Source organism: Nyctibius grandis, chromosome 8 (genome assembly GCF_013368605.1).
Source record: "Nyctibius grandis isolate bNycGra1 chromosome 8, bNycGra1.pri, whole genome shotgun sequence".
Classification (NCBI taxonomy): domain Eukaryota; kingdom Metazoa; phylum Chordata; class Aves; order Nyctibiiformes; family Nyctibiidae; genus Nyctibius; species Nyctibius grandis.
Window position 1 is genome coordinate 30,476,510 of NC_090665.1, and position 25,309 is coordinate 30,501,818.

Genomic DNA, 25,309 nt, shown 5'->3' on the forward strand with positions numbered 1-25,309 from the left:
GAGAAAGGCATCACCCCGCAGCGGAGAGCAGCTGCCGTCCTCCCGGCTCCTCAGCTGCCTTGCCAGTGCTGTCACCCCGGTCCGGTCGGGGCCTCCCACCGCGTACCGGCGGTTCGCCGGCGAGGCCGGTCCCGGGCTGCCGCTCCCTCACCGACACCCCCCTTCCCGCCCCCTCGGGGGCGCCGCATGCGGTAGGAATCCGCGGCGGCAGCGCACTCCGCGGCAGCTCCCGGCGGCGCTTCCCCGTCGGTGGCAGCGGATTCTTTCCCGCTGACGTGCCCCGGCTCCGCTCCGCTCCCCGGCCCAGCCCGGGCCCGGCCCCCCCGGCGGCACCCGGCGGCAGGCCGGGCGGGCAGGGGCGGGGCCAGGCGGGGCGGGTGCCCCGCGGCCGCACGCCCCCTCCCCAGGCGGGCCGGGAGGGGCTGCCGCAGCCCAGGGCCCCGATTGGCGCGCGGGCGGCTCCAGCGACCGCGGGGCCGGGCCGTGAGGGAGGGACTAGAACTTTCCGCGGCCGCGGGCGGACTCTCGCCTCAGCCCGGAGCCGCCAGCGCCTGCGACCAGCGCCCCCAGGCAGCGGGGAGCCCGCCGACATGACCCACTTCAACAAGGGGCCCTCCTATGGGCTCTCCGCCGAGGTCAAGAACAAGGTACGGGCGGTGGCGGCGCGGGGCTCCGCCGGGCTTTGTCCGCACCGGGACGCGACGCGACGCGGGGCTTTGCTGCCTCCGGCTGCCGGTGGGGATCCCCGTCCGCCCCGCGCGGTGGCGGCACGGGAAGGATGCTCCCGCCGCCGGCCCCGGGACTGCGCTGCTCTCCCCGGCACCGCTCAGGAAACTTGGTGCCGCGGCGGGGACCGGAGGGTTGTCAGCGCCGGGCGGGCCCGTGTGCGGCGCCGCGATTCGTGCTGCCTCCCGGGCTGCACCTGCGCCCGCCGGCAGCCCTGGCACGGGACGTCCCGCTCGCCCCCGCGGGCGCTGTCCCTGCTCCTCCCGCCGGGACCGGGCGGGGTGCGGCGCTGGGGCCTGCAGCCGTCCCAAGCCCGTGCCGCGGCCGGCAGAGCGGGTCGGCTCGGCGCGGAGCGGCGCGGTGGGCAGTGCCGGCCCGCGCCCAGCGGAGCGGAGCAGATGAGCCGCGCGGCGCGTCCCGGCCCCCCGCGCGGCGCATTCCAGCCGCATGACATCATGGGCACGGGCGGCGCGCGGCCAATCGGCGCGGGCCCCGCACAGGCCGCGCATTGTCTGCCCGGCCCCGCCCCGCCCCGCCCGGCGGGGGCACACAAAGGCGCGCGGGGGCGGCCGGCCCCGCGCCTCGGGGGGGGGGAGGGTCGGGGGTCCCCGGCCCGGCGGGGCCTTCCCGGAGCTCCCGGCCCTACAGGGAGGGCGCCGGGCGGGGGCGGCCGGGACAGGGGCCTGTCGCAGCACCCGGCTCTGGTGTCGAGCGGCGCAGCGGTCAGGGCTGACAGGAGCCGCGCCGGTGCGGCGGGCGGTGTGCGCCCGTTGTGCGCTGTGTTACTCCGACTTGTCTTTGATTTTTCTCGTATTCTGTGGCACAAAAGGTGCTTATGTCAGTGTCCTGTTACACGGGCTGTTACCTTGCACCGAACAGTTACCTGGTAAGAGAAAAAAACCTTTGCAATAAAAATTACACCGGTGAACAACTGGGGATAAGTTGGTGCTCTGTGTCTTTATTCACAGGCTTAAATTCTAAACATGATATTTAGTAACTGGTTATTTCACACAGGTCTGGTTTCAGGCTTCAGCAAATCCCCAAATCCTGTTTTACTTGTGGCTGCCTAGAAAGGGGAGGAGGGAGAAAAGTAGTTCACTTTAAACGCTACAATTTATGCAGAAAGTCTTAGTTAATATGTTGGAAACTTTACAAAATATACTTTTTTTTTTTCTTTACTGGCTTTCTCAGGATGGTTGTGGGGTTCTGATGCAAACTTTGATGACATCATGTAACCAAATGTCTTCCAAAGCGATTGCTTCCAACACCTAAACTTAGTGATTTATCTACATTGTTACAATCTAGAAAAAAGACAATAAAACATATGTTGTGTATTATTGCATGTGAATTAGGAAGAAAGTAAATGCTCTTCTACTTTAAAAATATTGACAGAATCATGTAGGCTTAACAGTGATCCCTTTGTGGGGACAAGATGGGAAAAAGTTCTTTGTTCTTTCTTTCAGTTTCTTATTGTCATCAGCTTCCTTAGGGCCTCCCGAGAGGAACTGTTCCAAGCCCGTGCAGTAACAGAGGGTTTGAAACTGCTGTATTTCACGCCTTTATGCAAAGGGTCTTCTATTTTGTCCTGCTGAGTGCCTGTTATTTCACTTTGTCTGCTTTCTTCAATGCAAATATTGCAGAGGGATGGACGTTCTGTGGCAGCTTCCGTTTACTCATGTGCAGGCTTCTGCTGCAGCCCTTGGAAATGTCAGTGCAGCAGCGCCACAAAAAATTATTCAAATGCACCAAGGACAAACGAACTCACGCCCTTTAAAAAAAACAAGCAAGCAAAAAAAAAAAAACCACCAACAACAAAAATTCCAGCAAAAGATACAGCTTTGAACTTTGAGATTGTTGCTCTTACTGTAAGAGATCAAATTTCAAAGCAATTATGTTATAGACAGATATGGCATACCTCCTGTCTAGTATCTTGCATGGGTCTGTGCATTAGAAATGTTTCTGTTTCTCTGTATAATTGTAGAGGATCAGAGAACAATGTCTCTGTAAAGATCAGAAACTCCTTTTTCCAGATCCTTCGGTCTCATAAAGATTTGAAGAACAACATGTAGTTTCCACCTCTTGGTGGATCATTTTTTGGTACTGAGCTTAATCACACTTTCTAAAAACTGACCTTTGTGCAAACAATTGTGTTATGTTTGGTTTTTTTTTAATGTGGTGTTGGTGTAATGTTTATAAGTAGCTGTGGTACCTCCCTGCTTGAATGACAGTCAATGTTAGATACCCTTGTTTGACATTTCCAGTGCTAATCCCCAAGCAGTGTTTTTCTGCAGAAAACAGACGTGTTGATAGCTGTGCTGCCTGAGGGCCCAGCTGTGCTGGATAGAGAAGTCTCTTGGTTTTGGTTTTTATTCTTTATTTTCTCATTTGGCATTGTATTAGTGTTCAGAGAGACCTTTTGTTTGCTATGGTATTTGAACAGATGAATATAACATGTCCTGATGCTTTATAAGAATTTTTTTTTTAATTGATGTTAAAGATTCCATCTCTAAGCTTAAAATCTTTGTTTAGTTTGGTGTTTAGGGCTTTTTTTTTTTTTTGTCCTTTTGAGGCTCCACCCTTCTCTTGTTTTGCTCCTTACCTTAGTTCACACCGATAAGGTGTCTGGTCTCTGTTATGGATCTCTTTTCCTCATTCCTGCAAAGAAAGGATGGAATTTGTGTACTGGTTCCCAGCTGTAAGGAAACTTGTCTGCATGAGAAATGTGTAGGTAGTCAAACTGGTGTAATCCCTTTGAAGCTGATTCCCTCTTTACTTGAGATCACAGAAGATATTTGATCCAAAACAAATATTCCCTGAGGAGCCCTTTAAGCTGATTGAAATTGATAGTTTCTTCTGCAGGCGATAAATAATTTTCTTCTTAAGCAGCGGAAGAGTTTCTGCAGTACATGAGGTTAGCATGGCTTGAGATGGTGATGCAGTTGGATAAAGCTACAAACTAATGTTATATTTGTCTCTGATTTACAACTGAGGGAGGTAAGAAATTAGCAGAAGCTTTTGCTCCATTGTCTGGCTGCATAAGGTGTGGAGCAAACAGGAACACTGGGCAGGAGGAAGAGAGATTCCAGTTCATTCAGCTGCTTCCTAGTGACTCCACCCTTCCCACGGAAATGGGATTTGTATCAGGCAGGCATTTATCTTCTCCCTCCTCTTATGTCTGATAGACTACCAGTTTCATCTCCGTGTGAAAGGAAGGATGGGCAGAAATATGGTCTGTACGGGGAGTTAAACTTTGCGTAGCATTTGGCTATCCCATGCCTCCACTCCAGCCTCTGACCTTCCTTCCAAGCCATCCCTTGGTCAGGAAGCTGGCACTGGTCAGTACCATTTTCCAAACTTATTAAAGACAGCAGAGTAACTGAGGTGAGCTAGTCTGTCCCTGCAGCTGCCACCCTGAAAGGTCAAGTGCTAGCGATATGGAAAAGGAAGGGAAACAAACTTTTTGAACTAGAGGCTGTTAGACAGATGAAGCCTGTAAACATAATATCTCCCATTTTGCAAGTGTGCAGGAGGGCAGTAGTAGTTCCTGCTTTCCTTCTGGAGGGCAAATACGGATTGATGAAAAAGAATTGAAGTCTGTGGAGAATAATACTAACCAGTCCTAGATATGATTGTTGTGTTCCTCCTGAAACTGCTGACAAGAAAATTCTTTTACTGTATTTCACTTGCTACAGGCCAAATAAACAGATTTAATTGCTTTGTCCAGAAATTACTCTTTTATGAATATTTTTAACTGGGAACCAGATTCGAATAATTAACTTCCAGATATTTTAATTAGTGATTTAATAGACAGATGAAGTTTTGGCTACCTGTAGTTGGACTGCTAGGCCCTCTCCTTCCTCTTTCTCACCCCTCCTTACAAAACAGTAATAATACCCTTTTCCATCTTAAACTGTAACTGTTCCTGTTACATACTTGTTCTACCCTTCCATACTTCCTGTAGACCATTTTCCTTTAGCAAACCTTTAGGTTTGCTCACTGAATTTTATGAACCTAAGGTAAGAATGTTTGCTTCCAATAAAGTGTATTTATATTAATGTTGTCTGGAATTATGTAATAAAAATGGAGATTATTGGATAAAGGCAATGAAAACTTACACTTTGAGAGTACAGGTGGATATCTTCTGTGATAATAACTGGCAGTATAGAATCGCTGCATTCCCATTCTCTTCTACGTAAATGTCTATATAGCTGTTAAAGAAGTAATATCTTTAGCTTATAAGTTTTGAATTAAATTCAGGTGTTTAGTTTAAAATAAAATCAGCCTGCATGACCTTTTCCATGATACAAATCTTCAGCGTGGAGAATAAATTAAAAATCCAATATTTTGGTGCTCTCAGAAATATTATGATCGAAATATAGACACTGAGATTTTACAAAGGGAATTTCAGAGGAAATAGGAGAAGGATTTTACAAGATCAAGCACTGAGCTTCAGTTTGCTGCAGTTAATTTATGGTTTCTGATAGTTGATCATAGCTCTTGAAGTTAACATTTACTAGCTAAATATCCATGCTTTCCTCTGCTTCCAAATCGCAGAGTGTTCCTTTTCTGGGCAGAAGCCTCTTACGCTTTGAGAACGTGTTTGCCACCTCAGTTCCCAAAGCAGGATTTTAGCCTTTTGCGGAAATTTTGCGGAGGACTTTTTTTAAAGAAACCCAGTGAAACGCTAGCTTTATTAAGCTGTAGTAACCTGTTAATTTGTATCCTTCTAGTGTAAGATCCCATGTGTGAAGGGTTCCCATATTGATAGAGAAGCGGTATTAATGCAGTAATCAATAGCTACATGTTTTGGTTAGCTTTTTTTTAAAGGAGGAAGGTATTCCAGAGGTGGAGAATCTTAGCTGCAGTGTCTCCATTCATCTTCATCCTTTACTCTCTGCCTCAGTGTGTCTGCTCTGTCTCAATGTGTGTAATTCATTTTCCTCTCTCACTGTTACTATCTCAGGACAGTCTGGTCTCTTGAGCATGTATCAGGTATAGGTTACCAATTCTGCGGCTACTTCAACAGAAGTATTAATACTACAGCAGTAATAAGTAGACCTACTAACAGGTACAAACTGATGGTGGTGAAACCTATGTAGCATTGAGTTGACAGTTCATACCTATGATACATCTCCTCCTGTGTTTGTGAGCCAAGCACTGCCTACTCTGCACACTTGCCCAAGCACATGAACAAGGAAACTTGCCTTTGGGAGCCCTTGCATGACCCCACTAGGTAGACATACCCTATTATCCAGTTTCACTGGTGAGTAGGCGAGATGAAACAAACCTGTGAAAGCAGCTGCCCTAGTGACATCTGGCAGTTATTGCTGTCAGCCACTGACACAGGAGTTAATTTCTTTTTCTCAATGGTTTAAATCCCAGGTAAACCTTGACATGTCATTACCAAGTTGACAGTTGTCTTTTGGAGTCCTCATCCATCTCCAAACCATCACTCGGAACAGCGCGCAGCCATTCTTGAACTGTGAGGCACGTATCGCTGCTGCGTGTTAAGCCCTGTGTGAGGGATGTAATTTCCAGTTCTGTCTCTTGGCTTACACCATTTTTCCTAGGAGGGAGGTGATGAATGACACGGCACAGCCGGGATTAGCTACCACTGCCTCATGAACACCAAAGCAGAGGTGGGAGCACTAGACCAGCCTGCTCCTGTGCATGCACGAGGACAGCACAGATAGAAACTGCCAGTGCTGCCACCAGCAAAGCATGGTGCTTAAGTAGATTAAGAGTGAGGATGTGTGCTGTAAACTTTTGTTATGTTTAACCTTAGGAAGCACACTGTGTCTGCACTTTCTGATTTAAAGCACTTTCTATGAATTTATAAAATGTATTATAGTGTCCCTGTTTCTGGTGGATTAATAAACTTTTACTAAAACTTTTACTGGTGGTAGGAAAACATAAAACTTGCTGAGGTTAATGTTTGAGGGTGTGGGATAAGTATCAAGTCGTGCATCCTTTACGTGCAAGCTCACAGTATACCTCCTATGGCCAGAACACCTCTGAAGAAAGCAAATGGAGTTCGACAGTCATAACAATTAAATGGCATTAGTAATCTCAGAAAACAAAAAAGCTTAATTTGCATTACAGTAATCCTTGCTTGTTTAAAATGTACAAATGAATGTGCTTTTTGTGTGGTTTCAGAGTTAGACTTAGTTTAAAATGTAGAGAAAAATACTTATAATATTCCTGTTGCTGACTCAATACCCTTAAAAGATAGATGGATGGATGCGTGCATTGTTTTGGAATAATGTACATCAGTGATCTTTTCTCACCTCGGCTTTTTTTTGTAAGAACATTAATTTGGAGGCTTTTTCTTGCCTCCAAATAATTTATAATTTGCCTTGGAGAATAAAGGATAGAAACTTCTTTGTACTCTTATTAAATTGTTAGCTTCTGTAGCTACATAACACCGTACACACTGTGCATTTGACACATCCTTTTAAGGCAAACTTTGTAGAGATTCCCATCCCCTATGGAGCTGTACAGGAAAGGCCTTCAGTAAAAACGGGCTTGAGGCCAGGACACGTAGGGCAATTTGAAACAGATTTTTTCTAAGTGAGATCATGTGAAAATCCTTCTTTTTTCTTTAAGAGGGACTCTTTTGCTCAAAAATGCTTTTTGTAAGTACAAACTGTTAACTTGTATAGCTATATTCAGCAGCACATGCTCTCTTTGGGGTAAATATTTTTGGTTTTGCAGTAATGCCTCAGAGTAACTTAAGTTGTTGTTTCTATTTAGTGAGATTGAATTACAGTGGTTTTCTCAAAAAGAGTTTTGACTTTCTTCAGGTGGGTGGTTCTATGTTTGTTTTTTTTCCTTCTTCCCCCCCCCAACCCAGTGGAGAATTTAGTTGATATTAGGAGGGGACACATAATTAAACTTCTTGTTACTTGTATAAAACCATCTCTTACCTGAAGCAGATACGATTCTGGCTGTATAAATTACAAAGACTTGAAGGCATCAGTCACGCTGGAGGAGCTGGCAGTAAGAGAAGACCATTACAGTGAGCCATGAAGTGCTGCTGTCACAGCTACGGTCTAGTGCCCTGTTTGGACTCTCCCCAGTCCGCCTTCCCCAGTCCCAGTGGCTGGGCCAAGCGTGCTTTAAGCCTGGAGAGTCTGAACGTGCTTTGGACACTGATCCTCGCTCGCTCCTGGAAACTGGATTTTAACCGTTCAGTGCCTTTGCTGCTTCCCTTCCCAGTCTTGACCTGGTCTTCTGGGGTCTAAACAGGATTTCTCTTGAGGACTTTATTTAGGCAGACATCCTTTTGGTTACAGAGTAATCCTTAAGAGGTGTAGTGAAGTGAAACTGTACGTGGCTTGTGCATACACCCTGCAGGATTTGAACACCAAGTCTTTTCCTAGATTTGGGCAAAAACTAAATATTTCTGCACTTCCTTGCTGTTCTGAAATGCTTTCATGAAGGTAGGACCTGATCTACAGCAAGTCCTAGCTGGCTGGGTTATACATGGGTTCTAAACAAATCTTCTTGCCCTGCTTTGCATGTTTGGACCACGGCCCTTCCCAGAGTAAAACCATACATTAGTACTGTAAAAACCTTACTTTGCTTTGCTGCTAAGAAAGCTCTCCTGTTATATTGCTTTCCTGTTGATATAAGAAGCCAGAGCCTCTTATTTATAGACAAAGAGCATTATCTTAGTATTCCTGGTTTTGCTTGAATAAGAGTAATTTAATTGAAAAGTATTTTTCTGTTGTCCCTAATCAATTGACTAACTGCTAGAAGCCTTCCCAGCAAAAGATAAGGCATAACAGACACATGCATTTGGGAAGGGATTTGGTTGTATTCAAATGTTCATGGTCAAAGGCAGCTCTTACCGCGCTGCTAACACGGGCCCCACCAGAACGTTTCCCTTCTGTGTTGAGCATGGACCGAGCAGGAGTCGCAGCTCCAGCCAGTCCACACCACACGGAAGGATGTGCTGGCACAGGACCCGCACTGCAGCTCCTGCTGAGATTCCCACCACCTGACCAGCCTGAGCTGCTGCTGCTTTCGTTAACCTTATAACACTGCGTGGGATCAATTTGAAGTTACGTTATATATTGTATCTGAAAGTCAATACAGCGTTAAGTCAATGAAGCATATGTGGTTCAGACACGTATCTAGTGTTCCAAGACTAATGCTTATTTTTGCAAGAAGCAATCCCCTTACCTTGCTGACATCATTGTATTAATCATGCCCCAACAAAAGCAAAAAGTACAGGTAACTTTCTAAGAAAATAAAGACTATTGCCTTTTTACCATGGTCTGTCTTGATTGCGTCCTTTATCATTAATAAATGATGGTCTGAAAATGTTTGATATGGAAAGGTACTTCTGTTTGAAACAATCTAGCAGGTTTTAATAAAAAAAAGTAACAAAAAAGCTGTGAGATTAAACATCAGAGATAAAGAACTTTGAATGGATGGAAAAGAGTTGGAAAAAAACATAACTAACAAAGTTAGAGTTCAGTCAGGGCACCCGAGCATTTTGTTCTACAGAAGAATAACGGAACCTTAAATAATTTAGGATTGGGACCTGCCTCACACGACATTTGTACCGCAGCGTTGCCCGCACATACTGCTGCGTGTGTATTTCAAACCTACAGTGAATTCAGGTGTGCAGCATAATGAGACTACAACTTACCTCGCAGTATCCAGCGTTTGGGATGCAGCGTACGCGTGTGTCCCCTGCCCACCCCTAGCAGCGCCGTTTGTTCTGCTCGTGCTTAATTGCTGAACAACGCTGGTTTAGAAGTTACTACGGGGTGCTTCACCACGTAACCTAACTCTTCCTTAGGAGTTCGACTGTCTTTCCTCCAACAGTAGTACTTCCTTATAAACTGCAGTATAGAAGGCTTATGGCTTGATTTTTACGTAACTTAAACTACATTTTCATTAAATAAGTTGAGCTAGACGTTCGTCTAATCATAAACTTTTTAAAAAATATCTGTCCCGCTGTCTGCTGTATAGATTTTATTATGTGTATAGAACTGCCTCTAGGATCTATGTAAATTTCAAATACTCTTACTTTTCTTAGATTTTCTTCAGTAATCTAAATTTCAGTGGTAGGCCTTTAAAGATATTAGAAAATTAAGTAAACATTTTCTAATGTGTTTATGGTCATCACTTTTTTTTTTAATATCACATTACTTGTAGATCATATTTTTCTTATAACTCTTTTTATGTGGTTAAAGCACAACTTGTCTGGGTGGCCATATCCAAAATATTTTTGGACATTTCCTGGAACATAATCAACATTGTGTATCACCTACTGAACTTTAACCGGTCAGAGATATACCCAGGAAGGGGGTGGTGGAGGGCAAGGAGCAGCAGAAGCAGATTACTATGTTTCATTCTTTGTGCTGAATTCATTCTTCCAATTTTTTTTTGGTGGTGGTGAATTAAAACAATAGTATGAAGCAGCTGATAGGCAAGATCTTCTAAAGCTTAGAGTGTGAAATCTGCTTTTCTTGTGCTTCTGCTAAAAAACTGGATATGGGGAAAATAACCAGAAAAAAGTGCTATGTGTGAATTCAGAGATTTTGATCTACTATCTGTATGAAAGATAAATCTAGCCAGAATTTACTATCTAGTAGAAGCTAAAGAGCTCTTCAAGAAATTGTGTCTTTCACCTAAATTACAAAAACCACAGATTGAATCAGTTTGTGCAAGGATGGAGTGGTGGTAAGAATGAGAAAAATCTGTATTTTCCTTATGAATACTTATCACAGGCACCTCGGTGAGCCTGTTCAGCTGGTGAGAGTTCATGGAATTAAATCGGAGCAGGCTGACAGGCGACCAAATATGATCAGAGCAGTCAGTGGGAAACACTGAGCACTATGAGCTGGGAAATGCCCATTACCTTGGGACCTGCTGTGTCATCTGGTTCGTTTTCCAGTCAAGCCTATGCCTGGGATCACAAGTGACAGTGAGCAGTCAAGTGTCTGAGCTTATTGGGTGGGGGCAAAAGAGGTGCAAAACCAGCGGAGTCTTGAGGTTTACCTTTGAAAAGGGTACTGAGAAAATGCAGCATGGGCTGTGCCTTCGGTGGAGGCAGAGGGAATGTGCATTTTGAGTAACACTTAGCAAAGCTTGCATCAACAAACTTCAGTTTTCTTTAGCTAACTTTTTCAAGAGGTATGTTTGACTTACTGATTAGCCGCTTGCTGCTGTAAAACACAACTCCTCTGTTGTTGGTAAGTGAAGAAGGTTTGAAGAGAAGGAAAAAAGGTGTGGAGGCTCAAACTAAAACAATCGCATTTACGTGGTCCTATTTGGAAGGTGAAGTTCGAAGACTTGTCAACACAGTTGGACCTGGGGGAAGGGCTACAGAGTCACAATACAGTTTGCTTGCAACGTGACGTATTTTAAAAGCTGTTCTATTGGGGGAGAAAAATAAGTAAACTTAAAAGAATATATAATTTCCTGGGTTGCTGTAGTAGCAATAGATTAGAAAAGTACTCTCAGACAGGTACAGTGAACACTGATGTTACTATTTCTGTTTGCAGGCTCAGTCTAGTCTTTGAGAACTACCTTTCCACCAGAGTTACGGTAGAAGTCATCTCGGGAGACACTTCCTCGGTTACTACTCCGAAAACTAGGTTGTTTACAGATTTTTTTTTTGTTTTTGCTGTTTATGCACCAGATTGTTCTGTTAGATTTTTTTTCCCCACAGAACAAGAGCAACTGGGCATCACAGCAGTCTGTCAGTACAACAGGTTACCAGTGCTTTCAGTGCAGCACTCAGCACGTCGTTGCAGAAGATGTCACTGCTAGTGATGTCGGAGCCTGCCCAGATTTGCTGTGTCAGATCAGAGCTCCAGCCGCTCGTGCTGGGGCAGGTTTCAAAGCAAGGAAAATCTGTTCTCATCAGGGAATAAGACTTTTTTGATTCGGGTTCATTCAACACTGTCTTAACTGAGAAAAAATTTCATATCCCAGTGGTTTTTTAAATGAAAACAGCAATGATTTCAAAGAATACGTAGTGAATATTACTAAAACCATGCTCTGCGAAGAAATTTAAACTGTTCAGCAGTACACAGACTAAAGATAGAGTGCAAAGGGACTTGACATCAAGGAGTATAATGTATGGTGGCAGGACCAGAAGGTGCTACAGTTGAAAGCAGAAGCTGATGACTAAGAAGAATTGTAGTTATAAACCAGAAAACTCTGGCTAGGACAAGAAATGATAAGAACAAGAAATGTGAGAACAACTGTGAGACCAGATTTGAAGGAGCGAGAGCGTTGCAGCAGTACAGCTGCAGAGAATGAGAGGGAACCAGCGGTCAGTCCAAGGGCAGGCGCCCATCCGAGTTGTTAGTGCACTCCGAGCATTTGCTTCTTGAATAGTTTGCAAGCTGTCACAACATCATACTGAACAGCCAGGGAGTACAACATTTAGTTCTTCCAGCCTGCTGATCTGGCAACAAACGCCATACATGACTACAGGTATCTTACTTGTAAGATGACTTGGAAACTTTGAGGCGTGGCTTGTTCTTACTTCACAGAGTTTAAACTGGTGCCTATGGGAAGAGTGCCAGGAATTTTAGATTAATGCTCATCCGTCCCTCCTTTAAAGATTGTAGCGTAAATTTTGATTTACAGAGAAAACAGTGAGATGTTGGCAAGTTATCAATTGTGCTACATGTAACAAAAAAATACTGTTGAATATTAAGCAAAATGGATACAGCTGTAAAATTTTTGTGCTAAGTGGCATAGTAGGATATAGCAAGATCTTTCAATATTAGCGTCAACACCGTGTGTTCTCTGCCTTTCTGTACAACAGTCCATAATGACAGAAAAAAAATACACGTTCAAATACCAGGGCATACTTAATGGTGGCGTTCAGTTTTTGAAGTACTTTCCCCTTTGGTTTTCATCTGGATTTTTACATTCCTTTTACTTTTGGTTTTCTGTGGACAAATATGCCCCCACTGACATTTGCTTTTGCGTGCACTCCTGGTCAACATACGTGAAATTAACAAGGAGTTTTAATTTGTCCTTATGATGAAAGGTCATTGAGTTGGTAGCTCAAATGGCAAGAAGCTCCGCTTGACAATACCCTTGGTACCCTGTCACTCCCTCTTCCCACCCACTTTCAGTAAAAATCAAAACCTTGTGTTTCCCACTGTCTTAGGTTCTCTGCTTCAACTTAAAGGGTATGCTATTTATGTATTCTATGAGTAAATAACCACTCTGTTGGCAGACAACTAGAACTGTTCTGCAGAAAAATACTGATTATGTCCTTGTCACTCTCCCTCAGCTCTGAAGCTGAAGATTAGATATGTACAGTAACCTATTCACACCACAGAAATTTAACCAAAAAGTTTTAACCCAGTTGTATAATTTCAAAAAAAATCTAGAAAAACCATTCTTCCTGCTTATAAGAACTCTTACTGTTCTGTGCCTTTTTCTTGGTCATCTGCATAACCAGTAAGTTCTTAGCATTTTTTTGTCCCAGAGGTTTTGCTGTGTAAATTTTAGATTGTGAGATTCAGAACTGTGTTCTGTAACAGCAGGTGATGAACAGCTGTTCAGGTACCAGTAGCTGGAATTCTGGAGAATAATTTGGGACTGGCCATGTAGCCTGCCTCACTCCCACTTCTGAGGATAAGGGCTTCCAAGAGAGCTTCTGCCTTGATAGCAGAAGATAATTATGCTTTCATCTTTCCCCATACCATCATAAAGGCTTAAAAAGGCGGGGAGAAAGATCTCATCGCAAACTAGCATCAAGCAAACGATAAAGAAGTGTCAGCATTGGTATCTTGGGTCTCTGCAAGACAAATTGCTCCTGAGGGTGGTACTTATTTCAATACAAAGGATGTTTGTAGGCACCGCTGAAACAATAAAAATTCAGTTGCACTCTGTTCTGAATTAATGAAAAATGGAAAAGTTGATATAGGAACAAATTGCTGCTTAAAATTTAAACTGTACAACTTCAGGTCTTAAAAGCTGGAGTTTTCCTTTAGTTATCTTTATTTGTTTTCAGTAGTTTATGACCTAAATGTGTAAAAGTAAAATTAATATTAAAACCCGTGGCTAGACCTGGATTAAATTCAGTATGAGATGAATGTGCTGCCATACTGAAGAATATTAACATCTAAAACTTAGGAGTTTATTTATTTTTGTATTCACTTTGGTGAAAAAGTATGTGTGTAACCTCTTCATATACTATCATGGAGTAAAGTCCCGGCTATTTCTCTTGCTGTACGTGGCCCTGTACTTTATTTACCTTGGAAAACAGTGACATACAACCTGTTTTGCTGCACTTTTATATGTATATAAATCTTAGGTTTTGTTGACAAACACAGTTCCTGTGATAGAGTTGTTCACTCGCTTTGACAAGCACATGCTTTTAAAACTTTTGACCAGAGAGCAGTTTCTTCAAATGCTTACTAGTACTTTAAATTCAGCGTGCTGCATGTTAAACATTTGAGCCCTGCTGTGGGGGCATAAAGCCTGAAGCTCTAGTCAAAAGTTTTGTCAGAACTATGAAGCACGAGCTGTTGCGACATGATGGGTAACTTTGAAAGTTTTATCGGTTTTACCTGCTTTTTAACTTACTAAGTTTTCTGTTTGTTAGTCCTGGTGACTTGCAAAAAGCTCCGCAGTGTGCTTAAAGTCTTCCTTGAGATACTGTTACAGTGTTTTTCCAGAGTAGCAGCAATATAGACAGCTGAACTCTTAAACTGGAGATTTGGCATGTACGTCACCCTTAGTGTACAGTGTGTACTGTGTAATTTGGAAAAGATTAGTATAAAAGGATAACTGAAGGTCCATATGCTGTCATTTATGGTGTGAAATACTGGTTAACATCATCACTCAAACTTAGCATGCTACAGGCACGTTGAGTAACTTTAATAATCTGCCTATGTCACTTGAAGTTGGCCAACATAACTTCATTTGTTTCCAGGAATCCATACACTTGATAAAAACAGTGATGACTCCTGTCCTCGTACTACAGATGGAGGGAGGGTTCTTACACTGTAAGAGGTGCCAAACAGGAAAGTCCTACCTGAACAGAACAAGATGCGAGAAGTGGGTGTGAAGCTGCCAGAAGAATCAAGTTTAACCCAAGGATTCTAGCCTTAGGCATACATTGGCATAAATGTATGTATATCACATCACCTGCTAGTTATTATCTACATCTGACATTCAAAGATGAGACTTGGCATTTAGAACAGGAATCCCCTAGTAAGAGGAAGAACTGACTTCTTGGTGCCAAGTTCTACCCCCTCCGTCCTTCCACTCAAAGACAACAGAACTCCAGCCCTACAATTGAAGTGCATCGGTTTTATGTAATAGAGAAGTAGTGTTTACTTTAACTTCTCTGTAATAGAAGATTACCATACTGAAAAAAGATATTTTTTTCTTTTTTTTTTAGCTGAAATACTGGTATTGGTATAACTGGGTTTTGCTGCTGCTTCTGCATCAGTAATGAGGCACTCTTTTTATCCTGGATGTACAGGACAGACACTGTTAAGCAGAATAAGCATCTGAGAAATTTTAGTTCCTGATAAACTTAAATTTGTGTCCTTTAGCAATATATTAAAATTGCACGAATGTGTGTGAAGCTCAGGAAAAAGCCAAATGTAACGTGCTCTTAAGTGGGATTAAAGAGGATCAAGCTCAAAATGGTCTCCTATAGCATGGAGAAGTTTTCCAGATTTCTGCCTCCTTCCTCACAAATTCAGATGATACAACTGGAGTATTTTGCAGAATTTTAACTAACTAAAGTCAGTGTTTTATACAGCTGTAGTTGCAAATGAGTAGATGAATTATTTAATCAAATTTGAAGCCAGTCCAAAAGGACGGTAATATACAAACCTAGTTTTCTGCAGCCTCTTTTTACTTGTGACTTAAAGAGGTGATGTGTACTGTCAGTCTTCTGAAGACTACTTGTAGTAGAACTATTAAATTTCTACGTATAATTATTCAAAAAATTGCCTTTCAGTTAATCGTCAAATTTTGTGGAGCTTTTTCTATACTAAATACAAAGACAACCCTTTCGTATTGCAAACTTTATTAGCAGGCAAGAGCATGTACTAGGCAAGTAACACCTACTCTTTTCCTCCCACAACCTTAGGCAGCCTATAATTTCGATCACTTGTATAAACTTTAGTTTCCTTTCAAAGATATTTTGAACTATTAAATCTGTATCTCTGTAGCATCAACAAAAAAAGTAGCATTTACAACTTTATGTATCTTTCAAGATTTGTCAGAACAAAGTAAGAAATTAACAATTGGCTTTCTGCTATCTGGTTTTAAATTTTTGTATAAAATCTTTAATATCCATTGCTATAATTGAAGCTTTTCTACAGTGTTCTGAAACCATAGCTTTTTTCACGGCACTGATGATGAATACTTTGAATGAAGCTGCTTAGCTACTGCTTTCATCTTCAGTAGATGATGTTTTCTTTTGCTGTGGACTTGTAAGATTTACATATCTTCCATGAAAGTTCAGTACTTAAAAAGGATCAAATGTTGGCATGTTGATTAGTAGTAATGGAAAAAGCCATAAAATTTTTTTCACTTATATCAAAGCTTCCAACTTCCCCTTGTAGACAGCAACCAAAGGAAAACTGGAACAGCTCTGATGATAGACATCAGGAAAATATGAAGTATGCACTAACTTAGTGTTACATAACTTCTGGCTGTGTAGTGATACCCCAAGACACTTTAAAACCTCTTGAAAAACTCAGGAATTGAACATATGTGAAAGTACTCCAACATAAAGTAAATATTTTTCAGAAGTGATAAAATTCCATCCAATGACTTGTAGGTTCCCCAAGCAATGGGGGTAGCAATTTAATATTCAGCTCAGTTGTAATCTCAAATATGGAATGCACTTAGTATTAAATGAGGAAAATTTTTGCCTTTTTTTTTTTTCTTTTATACACTTGCCAAGAAAGATTAAAATAGCCACACTTGCAGAAGTCTTTGGGGTTCTCACTCTTATTGGCTTACATATTTACTCTCCTTTTTTTTAAAAAAAAAAAAAAAATACATAGGGAAGGAGGAGATGAGAATCTGATCTTTAAAACGTGTCTCTTGATGGCATGATCAGAGACTTAATTTCCTCTTTTTTAAAAAACAAAAGTGATTACCAGTACTTCAAAATAAATGAAGTTGTAAAAAATTAGTTGTAGAAGCACAATTCCAGTTGTATTCCAGACAATTCCAGCTGCAGGACAGCTAAACTGTGACTTAGCATTTTCTGTAAGCTACACTGAAACAGAAACTGCCTGACTTTTCAGAAAGAGCAATGCTCCTTACACTGCTAACTAAAGAACTGTGGAAGAGATTAGTTTAACCCCTCTCTGTACCCACATGCATGTTAGAACAGCAACTTTAACATAGCACGAACTGTCAACACATAAATGACCAGGCCAGACTGTCTGCTCTCTTCTAACTGGAATATCAGAACGTACCAAGTTCTGGCCTTTCTACAAATCCTGTTTTTTTTTCGTTTGAACTGGTGTACAGAAATACATTATCCACCGTATGTCTTGTCTGTACACGTCACGTAAGATTTTGTAGGCGAGATCACTTTTGTAAGATCTCTGTAGGTTCTGTAATGTGTAAGAAGAGTATGATGCTGTTTCATTCTTCTGGGGATGTTTTGGGATCTTTCTCTTTTGCACAAACACCTGCTTTCACACAAAATAACTCAGTCATGTCCAAGACTGCTGCTCTTTTATAAGTTTGAACATGCTAGTTGAGTTCTGCCAAATGTTCTGGAGGATATAGATTAAGGCTGTGATCACATATGCCTTGTTTCCATAGGAAATAAAAAGAGCCATGAAAAGTAGTTTGTAAGCTAATCACCAGGTGAGGAGGGAGAAAGATGATAACCAGCTTCCTCATACACCATCTTCAAGATGTTAACCTTTCTGGTAGCCCCTCAGAAACAGGGCTGCCCACCCTTTACTGTTACTACCATCACTATAAATGAAGAATGTGGTTGCGCTGCTTCATAGCACCTTCCTCTATGGAGCTGTGAACTTCAGCTAGTTTTTCTAGTCTGCTTCTCATCTTAGCTATCTAATATCCAAAAGGTCTGATTAAAAAAAAAAAAAAAAAAAAAGTAGTCATGACATGTTCCTCACACTAGGCAGCATTACCTGAGCTTTCTTCCTTTCTTTTTTAATGAAAAAGGGGGTATCTTGATTACTTTAGACCAGCGTTGGTTGAAGCGCTGAAGTACTTGTCATCTTGTGCAGAATACTGCACAAAATTTTACACCTTAAGATGTGAATAAGGGAGTGGGTTAGTCCATTATCCTGACCTGTAACTAAGGCACCATAGCACCACTATTACAAATAATCTAAGGAAAACAAGTATTACTCAGACAAGTTTTTGAAGTAAAGCCAGAGATACGGGAATTTTCCATTCCCCTTGGAAGAAAAATAGAGAACAGAATACTGTAATTTTTAGTTTGGTCAGTTTGAAGTTGGGGATTACTAACGCTAGCCAAAATGTAGCAATTGCCTCTATCCAAGTAATTCAGATAGGTTGGAATTATAATCTCGTGCAGTATAAATAGATGCTAATATTGGCCTTTCTGGGCTGAAGTCTAAGACTATATGTAAAAAACTCTGAAATTTACATTTTGATCTGAGTGTGAATGGCTTTACATGAGTTTCTAGTTAGGAATTTGTAAGTAACGTAGTAGCTGAGCTGATTTTCTGTTAATTAGAAACACTGCAAGTACATTCCGTGCTTGCCTGTCAGGTTTCTCATGGTAGCTCCCTCTTTCCTCGTGTTGCTCGCTGACCCATGTGGGACAACCTGTAATGAAGGTAGAAAAGTGTTGCCAACCTCTGCACTAGTGAAGCTTATTTACGCCATAAAATCTTGTGCTCAGAGAACTTGGTTTGTTTGCAGAAAACATAGCAATGCTTTTAATGATACAATCCCTTTTCTCCAACTTGCCAATACTGAAAAGTATTGCAAAAGTAACGGCATTAGGCTGAAGGAAGCCTGAGCTGCTTTTCAGTCTCTTCAGGGGAGGGGAAGGAAGGGCAGAGAGTGGAGCATGGGCCCCGTTAGCTGCCAGCATCGTTGAAGTTTACGTTTTAAGCATTCCATTCACATGGACTGATTTCTAGTGACTGAAGCATAAACTGACACACTGAGTAGTGAAATCCGAACATCTGGAAAAGGAGTTTTGAGTCACCTTGCTAATAACTCTGGGCCTCTGTTTGGTACCTTTAACTTCAAAGACCATTGCAGGTTTTCTCTCTCTAAAGTAACGGTGCTGTAACTTTGCAATTAAGACATGAGATCACAGTTTATTCCATCAGAGTCTTCCAGCAAGGCCAGAGAAAAAAGAAATAGCAGGCGTACTGAAGCTTAAGTTTAAAAGAGCCACACACACAACCCTTAGAATCCCCAGCAAGATAACTCTTAATGTTGTAGCAACAAGGGGAAAACTTACTAGGCCATCTCCATTATTCGTAACCTCACTAAAAAAGCAAACCCACCATAACTTTCAGCTGAATAACTTCTAAACTATTATATAAAAGTTCCCATGTAGAAATCTGCATCTGGGCAGTAGTACTGATGGCATGGCAATTCAGAATTCTCGTGTTCATAACACACTATTTCACTTCTGTACTTCCTGCTGAAGTACAACTTGGGTAGAATATTTTTTCAAAAAAGTAATCGTTCCTCTGCAGCTGTCAAGACTGTTCACAAGCTCCAGCAATTCTTACAGGAGCAGTGTTAAGTGCTTCGAAGCGCTATTTGCAAATAAACATTTAGTAAAGCCATAAACGTTATAGTAAAAGGGATAAAGGACTTACATCTCTACTCTGATATTTAAAATACAGTTCAAAATCCAGCAATAAAATTACTGGATAAATGCTATAGCATACTCTTGGAAATGGATTGAGGGGGGGAAAGAGTTGCAGTTTTCACTCATGAAGTAACTGTATAACTGCTTGTGTTACAGATTGCCCTGAAATATGACCCCCAGATAGAAGAAGATCTGCGTAACTGGATGGAAGAGGTTACAGGGCTGAGCATTGGTGCAAACTTTCAACTGGGATTAAAAGATGGCATAATCTTATGCGAGTAAGCATTTATTAAGTAACCTTATTTTTATCAGTTTTCCACTTTTGAGGAACTAAGGAGGGACTTTCTGAAGACTCCCCTTCAAACACATCAACTACAATAGTCAGAGACAGCTGACAGTAGGGTGGGAGACAGCTTCTTTGAAACTATGGAAGAGAACGAAAACTTAAGCCTCCTTTATATTTCAGCAAAGATTTCTAAGTATTTCTAAATTTAATGGTGAAGTCTTTTCTATAATAATCAAATGGCACACAAAAGTTCATATGGTCTGTTAGACTTGGTAGACCTGAGATCTGAGCTAGGCACTCTGTATAAACCAAAAAAATTAACCATTTTGATGAAACTAATGCAACTAATAAAGCATGACTGAAAATATTATATAATGCCTGCACAGATGGTATAAGGATGAGATTTATTGTTTAAGCATTTCCCTTTTTTTCACCTCCCCAGGCTTATAAATAAGCTGCAGCCAGGATCAGTGAAGAAAATTAATCAATCAAAACTAAATTGGCACCAGGTAAAAAAAAAAAAACAAACAAAACCCCCAAAACTACACCTCTAACCCCTCCAACCCCCAAACAGTTCTTTTGTTCTGTATTAACAAATTTGCTCTGAGTGTGGTACACCTTAAATCTTAATAGCACCAAGTTTTGTATGTGATACGTACACAACAGTTGACGATACGGCATACATGAAGAGCGCTTAACAGAAAGCATCTATAGCTGAGATGGCTCACAAGTGGCAGCTGAGTATACATATTTAATAGTAGTGCTTTAGCGGTTAGGTGACAGACATTTCAGATGGAAGAAGAACATAGAGCTATATAGCAAGGCCTCTTTCCCAGTTAAAAAAAAAAAGCTGTTAACTATTATATCACAACTGGAGTTTTCCATCCGGGCAGTGCTGCAAGGTGTTAGGTCAACAGCTTGCCTGTACCTGGTCATTCAAGGTCACTATATGAAGTGTCCTCCTGAGAAAGCAGCTGGAGAGGATGGGAAGGAAAAGGACTTGAACAGTCTCAGAAGAAATGGCTGTGTAACAGAACTCAGAAAACAATATGGTGCAAACTACAGTATGTATTTTATTTCAGTATATCCAGAATTGATTTCATCTGAGCACTCTATCTAGCACTTCCCCCCATAAGGGACTATCAAAGGCAACATGCATTTAGAACAAGCTGTGGAAGGGTTGCTGGTTAGAGTTGACTCCCTTTAGTGTCACTGGGTCTAGCTTAATATTGCTGTGTCAGCCTCTTGTTTTACTGGCATTGAACACTTCTAAATACAGTGGAGGATTTTTATTTTTTTAAAAAAGTTTTAATACCTTTTAAGACCTCAGAAGAAAAGATGAGATTCAGTCCTTACTCCTTGTAGTCCATCTTGCTTTCCAATTTCTACAGCACACCGCTAAAAAGTGCTAATAAACCCCAAAAACTTAGTTGAATTTGTCCCAGGAGGTGAGCAAGATACTACCTTCAAACCCAAGTTAATTGTTCTTACTATCCACATAGTTATATTTTTTATTTTACTTAAAATTATCAATTGCTGAAGTCCAATAGCATGGACACCATGTCAGATTTTCCCATTTGAAGCAGTTTTTAGATTAGGATTTCTCTTGGAAGGGACACATTGAGGCAGTTTTGTCATCAAAGCCCCCTATAACAAAGTAGCTGATACTGATGGAGAGATGCCAGGCTAGATAAACCCTTAGATTGATTTCTGAAGTCAATATTAAAACTAATGAAAAATAATCTCAAACTTCCTACCAGTCACTCTTAACCACACCAACTGTTTTGTCCAGTTTGCAGAAGGCAAAGAACTTGTGTAAAACAAGCAAAACAAACCAACCAACCAACACCAGAAAGTTTTAAAATTACTTAGTTTCTGAATTGAAACATTGAGTAGAAAACTGGCTTTTTTGTTTCTGTTTAGCTGGAGAACATTGGGAATTTTATCAAAGCCATCCAAGTCTACGGCATGAAGCCACATGATATTTTTGAAGCAAATGATCTTTTTGAAAATGGAAATATGACTCAAGTACAGACTACTCTCGTGGCGCTAGCAGGTCTGGTAAGTATTTGTACCCCTGGAATAGGCACAAACCCACATGCCTGTCCAGATGCACCCTTACCACTCATGTCAATACAGAAAACAGCATACAGCCTGTCAGGAGGGGACAGATACTACTGTGAGTCTGAGGTACTGCAGAGGTTGCACTTCAGAGGGCTGTGTCCTACCTCATGCCTCCGGGGAAGGCTTGGAGTTCAGAGTTAGGATTCCTGTCTGCAGGTGGCCTTGCTCTGGAGCTACGTATGCATACACGGAACCGGGGAGGCTCACAGGAGAACACTAATCCCTGCAGAATATCCTTCTGACGAGATAACTTGGGTAGCTTTGGAGTGCCACCTTCAAATGGCATGGGGACCTGTTACCTTTTCTCACCCCTGACACCTCATAAGAGAGAAACCTGCTTGTGGCATCACTTGAGAGCCCAGGGTCAGGGCTGTAAAGCCAGTGTTCCGGTAGCAGAAAATATACTTTTAATGCTGAATACTCTATTTTCCCTCTCCCTAAACAGGCAAAAACCAAAGGTTTTCATACTACAATTGATATTGGTGTCAAATATGCAGAGAAACAAGCACGAAGTTTTGATGCGGGAAAACTAAAAGCTGGTCAAAGTGTAATTGGCCTGCAGGTAAGTATGAAATTCAAGTTTGCAGTTAATCCGCTATATTTGAGAACAACTTTTTTGTTTTGATTAACTGATACATTGTTTATGCAAAAACAGCTGTGGAATTACAATATATATTCTTATCATGGAAGGAGGTATGAGGTTTTAATTCTTGAAAGCAGTTGATTGGCTTTATAAGCTCAAGTGACTGCCTGGAAGGTTTTTCTGTTTGTTTTAAATCTGCAATGAGAGTGATAAAGAGGAATGGAACAGCTAATATTAGCAGTACCATCTCTGTTCTCTAAAGCAGTTTTAAAGTAGGAGTCTTTGGATAGCTAAAGCTCCTTATATGGTAGAAGTGGATTTTTTTTCTCTCCACTTTCCTTAATAGTCACAAAACCCAAAATAACTGGCATAAAATCTTAAAATTCCTGTGGTAGAGAAGTTGTGGCAGTGTAATTGAATCATTACTGTCCAGGGTAAAAGTTAATTATTACATTTTGATGTGTACATCCATTCTAATTGCACATGCAGTTGGGCAAATGCCAGTTACTGAACTGCCTTAGGATGACAGTTGCCTTTATTTTTCCTTTTGAAGCTCAGTATGGAGAAAGAGTAATTTATTACAGGTAGTGGTCAAGCTCCATGAGGAAAGCAAGCACTGTAATTACTTTTTCTATCAGCCATCACAGTTACCAACCATATTCGTTTCCTTAGACTGTGCTTGATGTACAAATACAAATCACTTTTTCTGTCCACCTCTTCCCTCCCCCAATAAAGATGGGCACCAACAAGTGTGCCAGTCAGGCAGGCATGACTGCTTACGGAACTAGAAGACACCTCTACGATCCAAAAATGCAAACTGATAAGCCATTTGACCAGACGACAATTAGCCTACAGATGGGCACTAACAAAGGAGCCAGCCAGGTAAGCAGGACTGTGTGTGACGCTCGTAGAGGGGATGCAGCTCTCAACCTGGGAGAGCCCGGTGGGACAGGAGAGTCTGAGAGTTGCATGCGGTAACAGAGTCTAACTGGCAGCAGCAGGAGGGTACAGTTCAGCTGTGCTTTTATGCAGCAATTGAAGAACTTAAATTTCTTATCACTATCCAGTGTGTTCTGTGCTGAGTATCTTAAGGCATAAAAATGACCTGGTGCTTCTAAAATTTCCAGCTGACTCTGTTATACCAGAAGAAAACAGTAACTTCATTTCAAGTACTAACTATGCAGAGCAAAAAAGAAATGGCTTCCTGGGCACTACCTCAGTCTGAACACTTAGTATATTCTCTCCAAAGAGGGAAATAAACTGGACCTTTCTGCAAGGGCATTCTTCTGTGACTTTCCTACTAGTGAACACATGCTGCTGTGCTATGTTTTGTTATGCTTTTAATTCCCACTTTCCAGCACTTCCAGTAAGGTGTGCTAGTTGTAATCATAAATCTAGTAACCACAGCTCTTGACCTTCTTACTGAACCTCTACAATCCTGTTTTATTAGGCTGGTATGCTGGCACCAGGTACCAGGAGAGACATCTACGATCAGAAGCACATATTACAACCTGTGGATAACTCAACTATTTCATTACAAATGGGTACCAACAAAGTAGCTTCACAGAAGGGAATGAGTGTATATGGGCTTGGACGACAAGTGTATGACCCCAAGTACTGTGCTGCACCAACAGAACCCGTCATTCATAATGGCAGCCAAGGAACAGGAACTAATGGGTCAGAAATCAGCGATAGCGATTATCAGGCAGAATACCCAGATGACTATCACGGAGAGTACCAAGATGACTATCAAAGAGATTACCATGGTCAGTACAGTGACCAGGGCATTGATTATTAGCTTTGCATCAAAAGTTCAGTATTAGTCCATTATTTTATTCAGTAAGAACGAAACTAGCCTTGTGGAATTGTTACCCGTCTTTCCTACACACTATGCTTAATGTACCTGAAGAAGTACTGCCTTACATACATTCCTTTTTCCTTTCTCTGCCCTTTCCCTGTCTAGTTGCCTTTAGTGCTGTAACAGTTGTAGTCTACAGCATAAACAATAACTGCATATGAAGTAAGAGGAATACTGTGAAAGGGGAGTGCTCTTGTACAGCCAGATCGTCCAATAAGGAGCTATGCATTTTCACAATCTCTACTTAAGTAGGTATTTACATACCACATTAAGCCTTCATTTTACATATTTACAGCTTTTCTATTTTCCAGATGATATAAAAGAATTTCATGCTTAAAGTTAAATGTGATCTTTGCCAATTAAGTCTAAGACATCACATTAGTGATTTAAATACCATTACTATGTTTCTAAGGTATTGTTTGCTAATGGCAAGTCCTGCATTAGACCTAAGTGTGCATTTGTGATTGTGTATTCATTCCATTATAAACACTGACCAAACTTAGAAATAGTTGTCTTACTAAAAAGGGAGCTTGTACAAAGTCTTGAGCCAACAGAAGTCCCATGATCGACGGTGCATTTACCTTTTATTGTGCCATAATATATCCATGTAGAAATGCTTTTTCTTCCTTGAACTGTATTTATTGCCACACTTCTCAAACTGATCCCAGTGTATTTTTATAAATAAATATTTTTTCTTAAAGGTATGTAGAAGATCCAGTCTGATTTGTTACGCTACCATTCTTAAAGATTAGATGCCACATAAATTATCCCCGAATCAGCATCACCTTTGCCTGTGTTAAGGGTAAGGTAGAACTGCTGTCTGTTGCAGCTTGGGTTCTTTCTTTTCCATGGGATTTAATCTAACAACCTTGTAAAAGTCTCCTGGGAGTGAGTGACAGGGACTTACCAGGAAAGGAA

At 41.6% G+C, this 25,309-nt stretch overlaps 1 protein-coding gene across 1 annotated transcript; it reads left to right on the top strand.

Annotated features, from left to right (window-relative positions):
- Positions 1-448: 448 nt before the first annotated feature.
- On the top strand, positions 449-25,095 carry CNN3 (calponin 3). Its single transcript, XM_068406858.1, has 7 exons — positions 449-647; positions 19,697-19,818; positions 20,269-20,335; positions 21,750-21,887; positions 22,396-22,512; positions 23,269-23,415; positions 23,984-25,095. The coding sequence occupies exons 1-7, from the start codon at positions 591-593 to the stop codon at positions 24,329-24,331; spliced, it is 996 nt and encodes a 331-aa protein (XP_068262959.1). The 5' UTR covers positions 449-590; the 3' UTR covers positions 24,332-25,095.
- Positions 25,096-25,309: the final 214 nt, after the last annotated feature.

What these genes read in the sequence shown, in the direction of transcription:
- CNN3 (XM_068406858.1), top strand. Translation starts at nt 591, where the DNA reads ATGACCCACTTCAACAAGGGGCCCTCCTATGGGCTCTCCGCCGAGGTC. An exon ending in CCGCCGAGGTCAAGAACAAG is followed by an intron (nt 648 to 19,696) that starts GTACGGGCGGTG and finishes CTTGTGTTACAG; the next exon opens with ATTGCCCTGAAATATGACCC. An exon ending in TCGTGGCGCTAGCAGGTCTG is followed by an intron (nt 21,888 to 22,395) that starts GTAAGTATTTGT and finishes CTCCCTAAACAG; the next exon opens with GCAAAAACCAAAGGTTTTCA.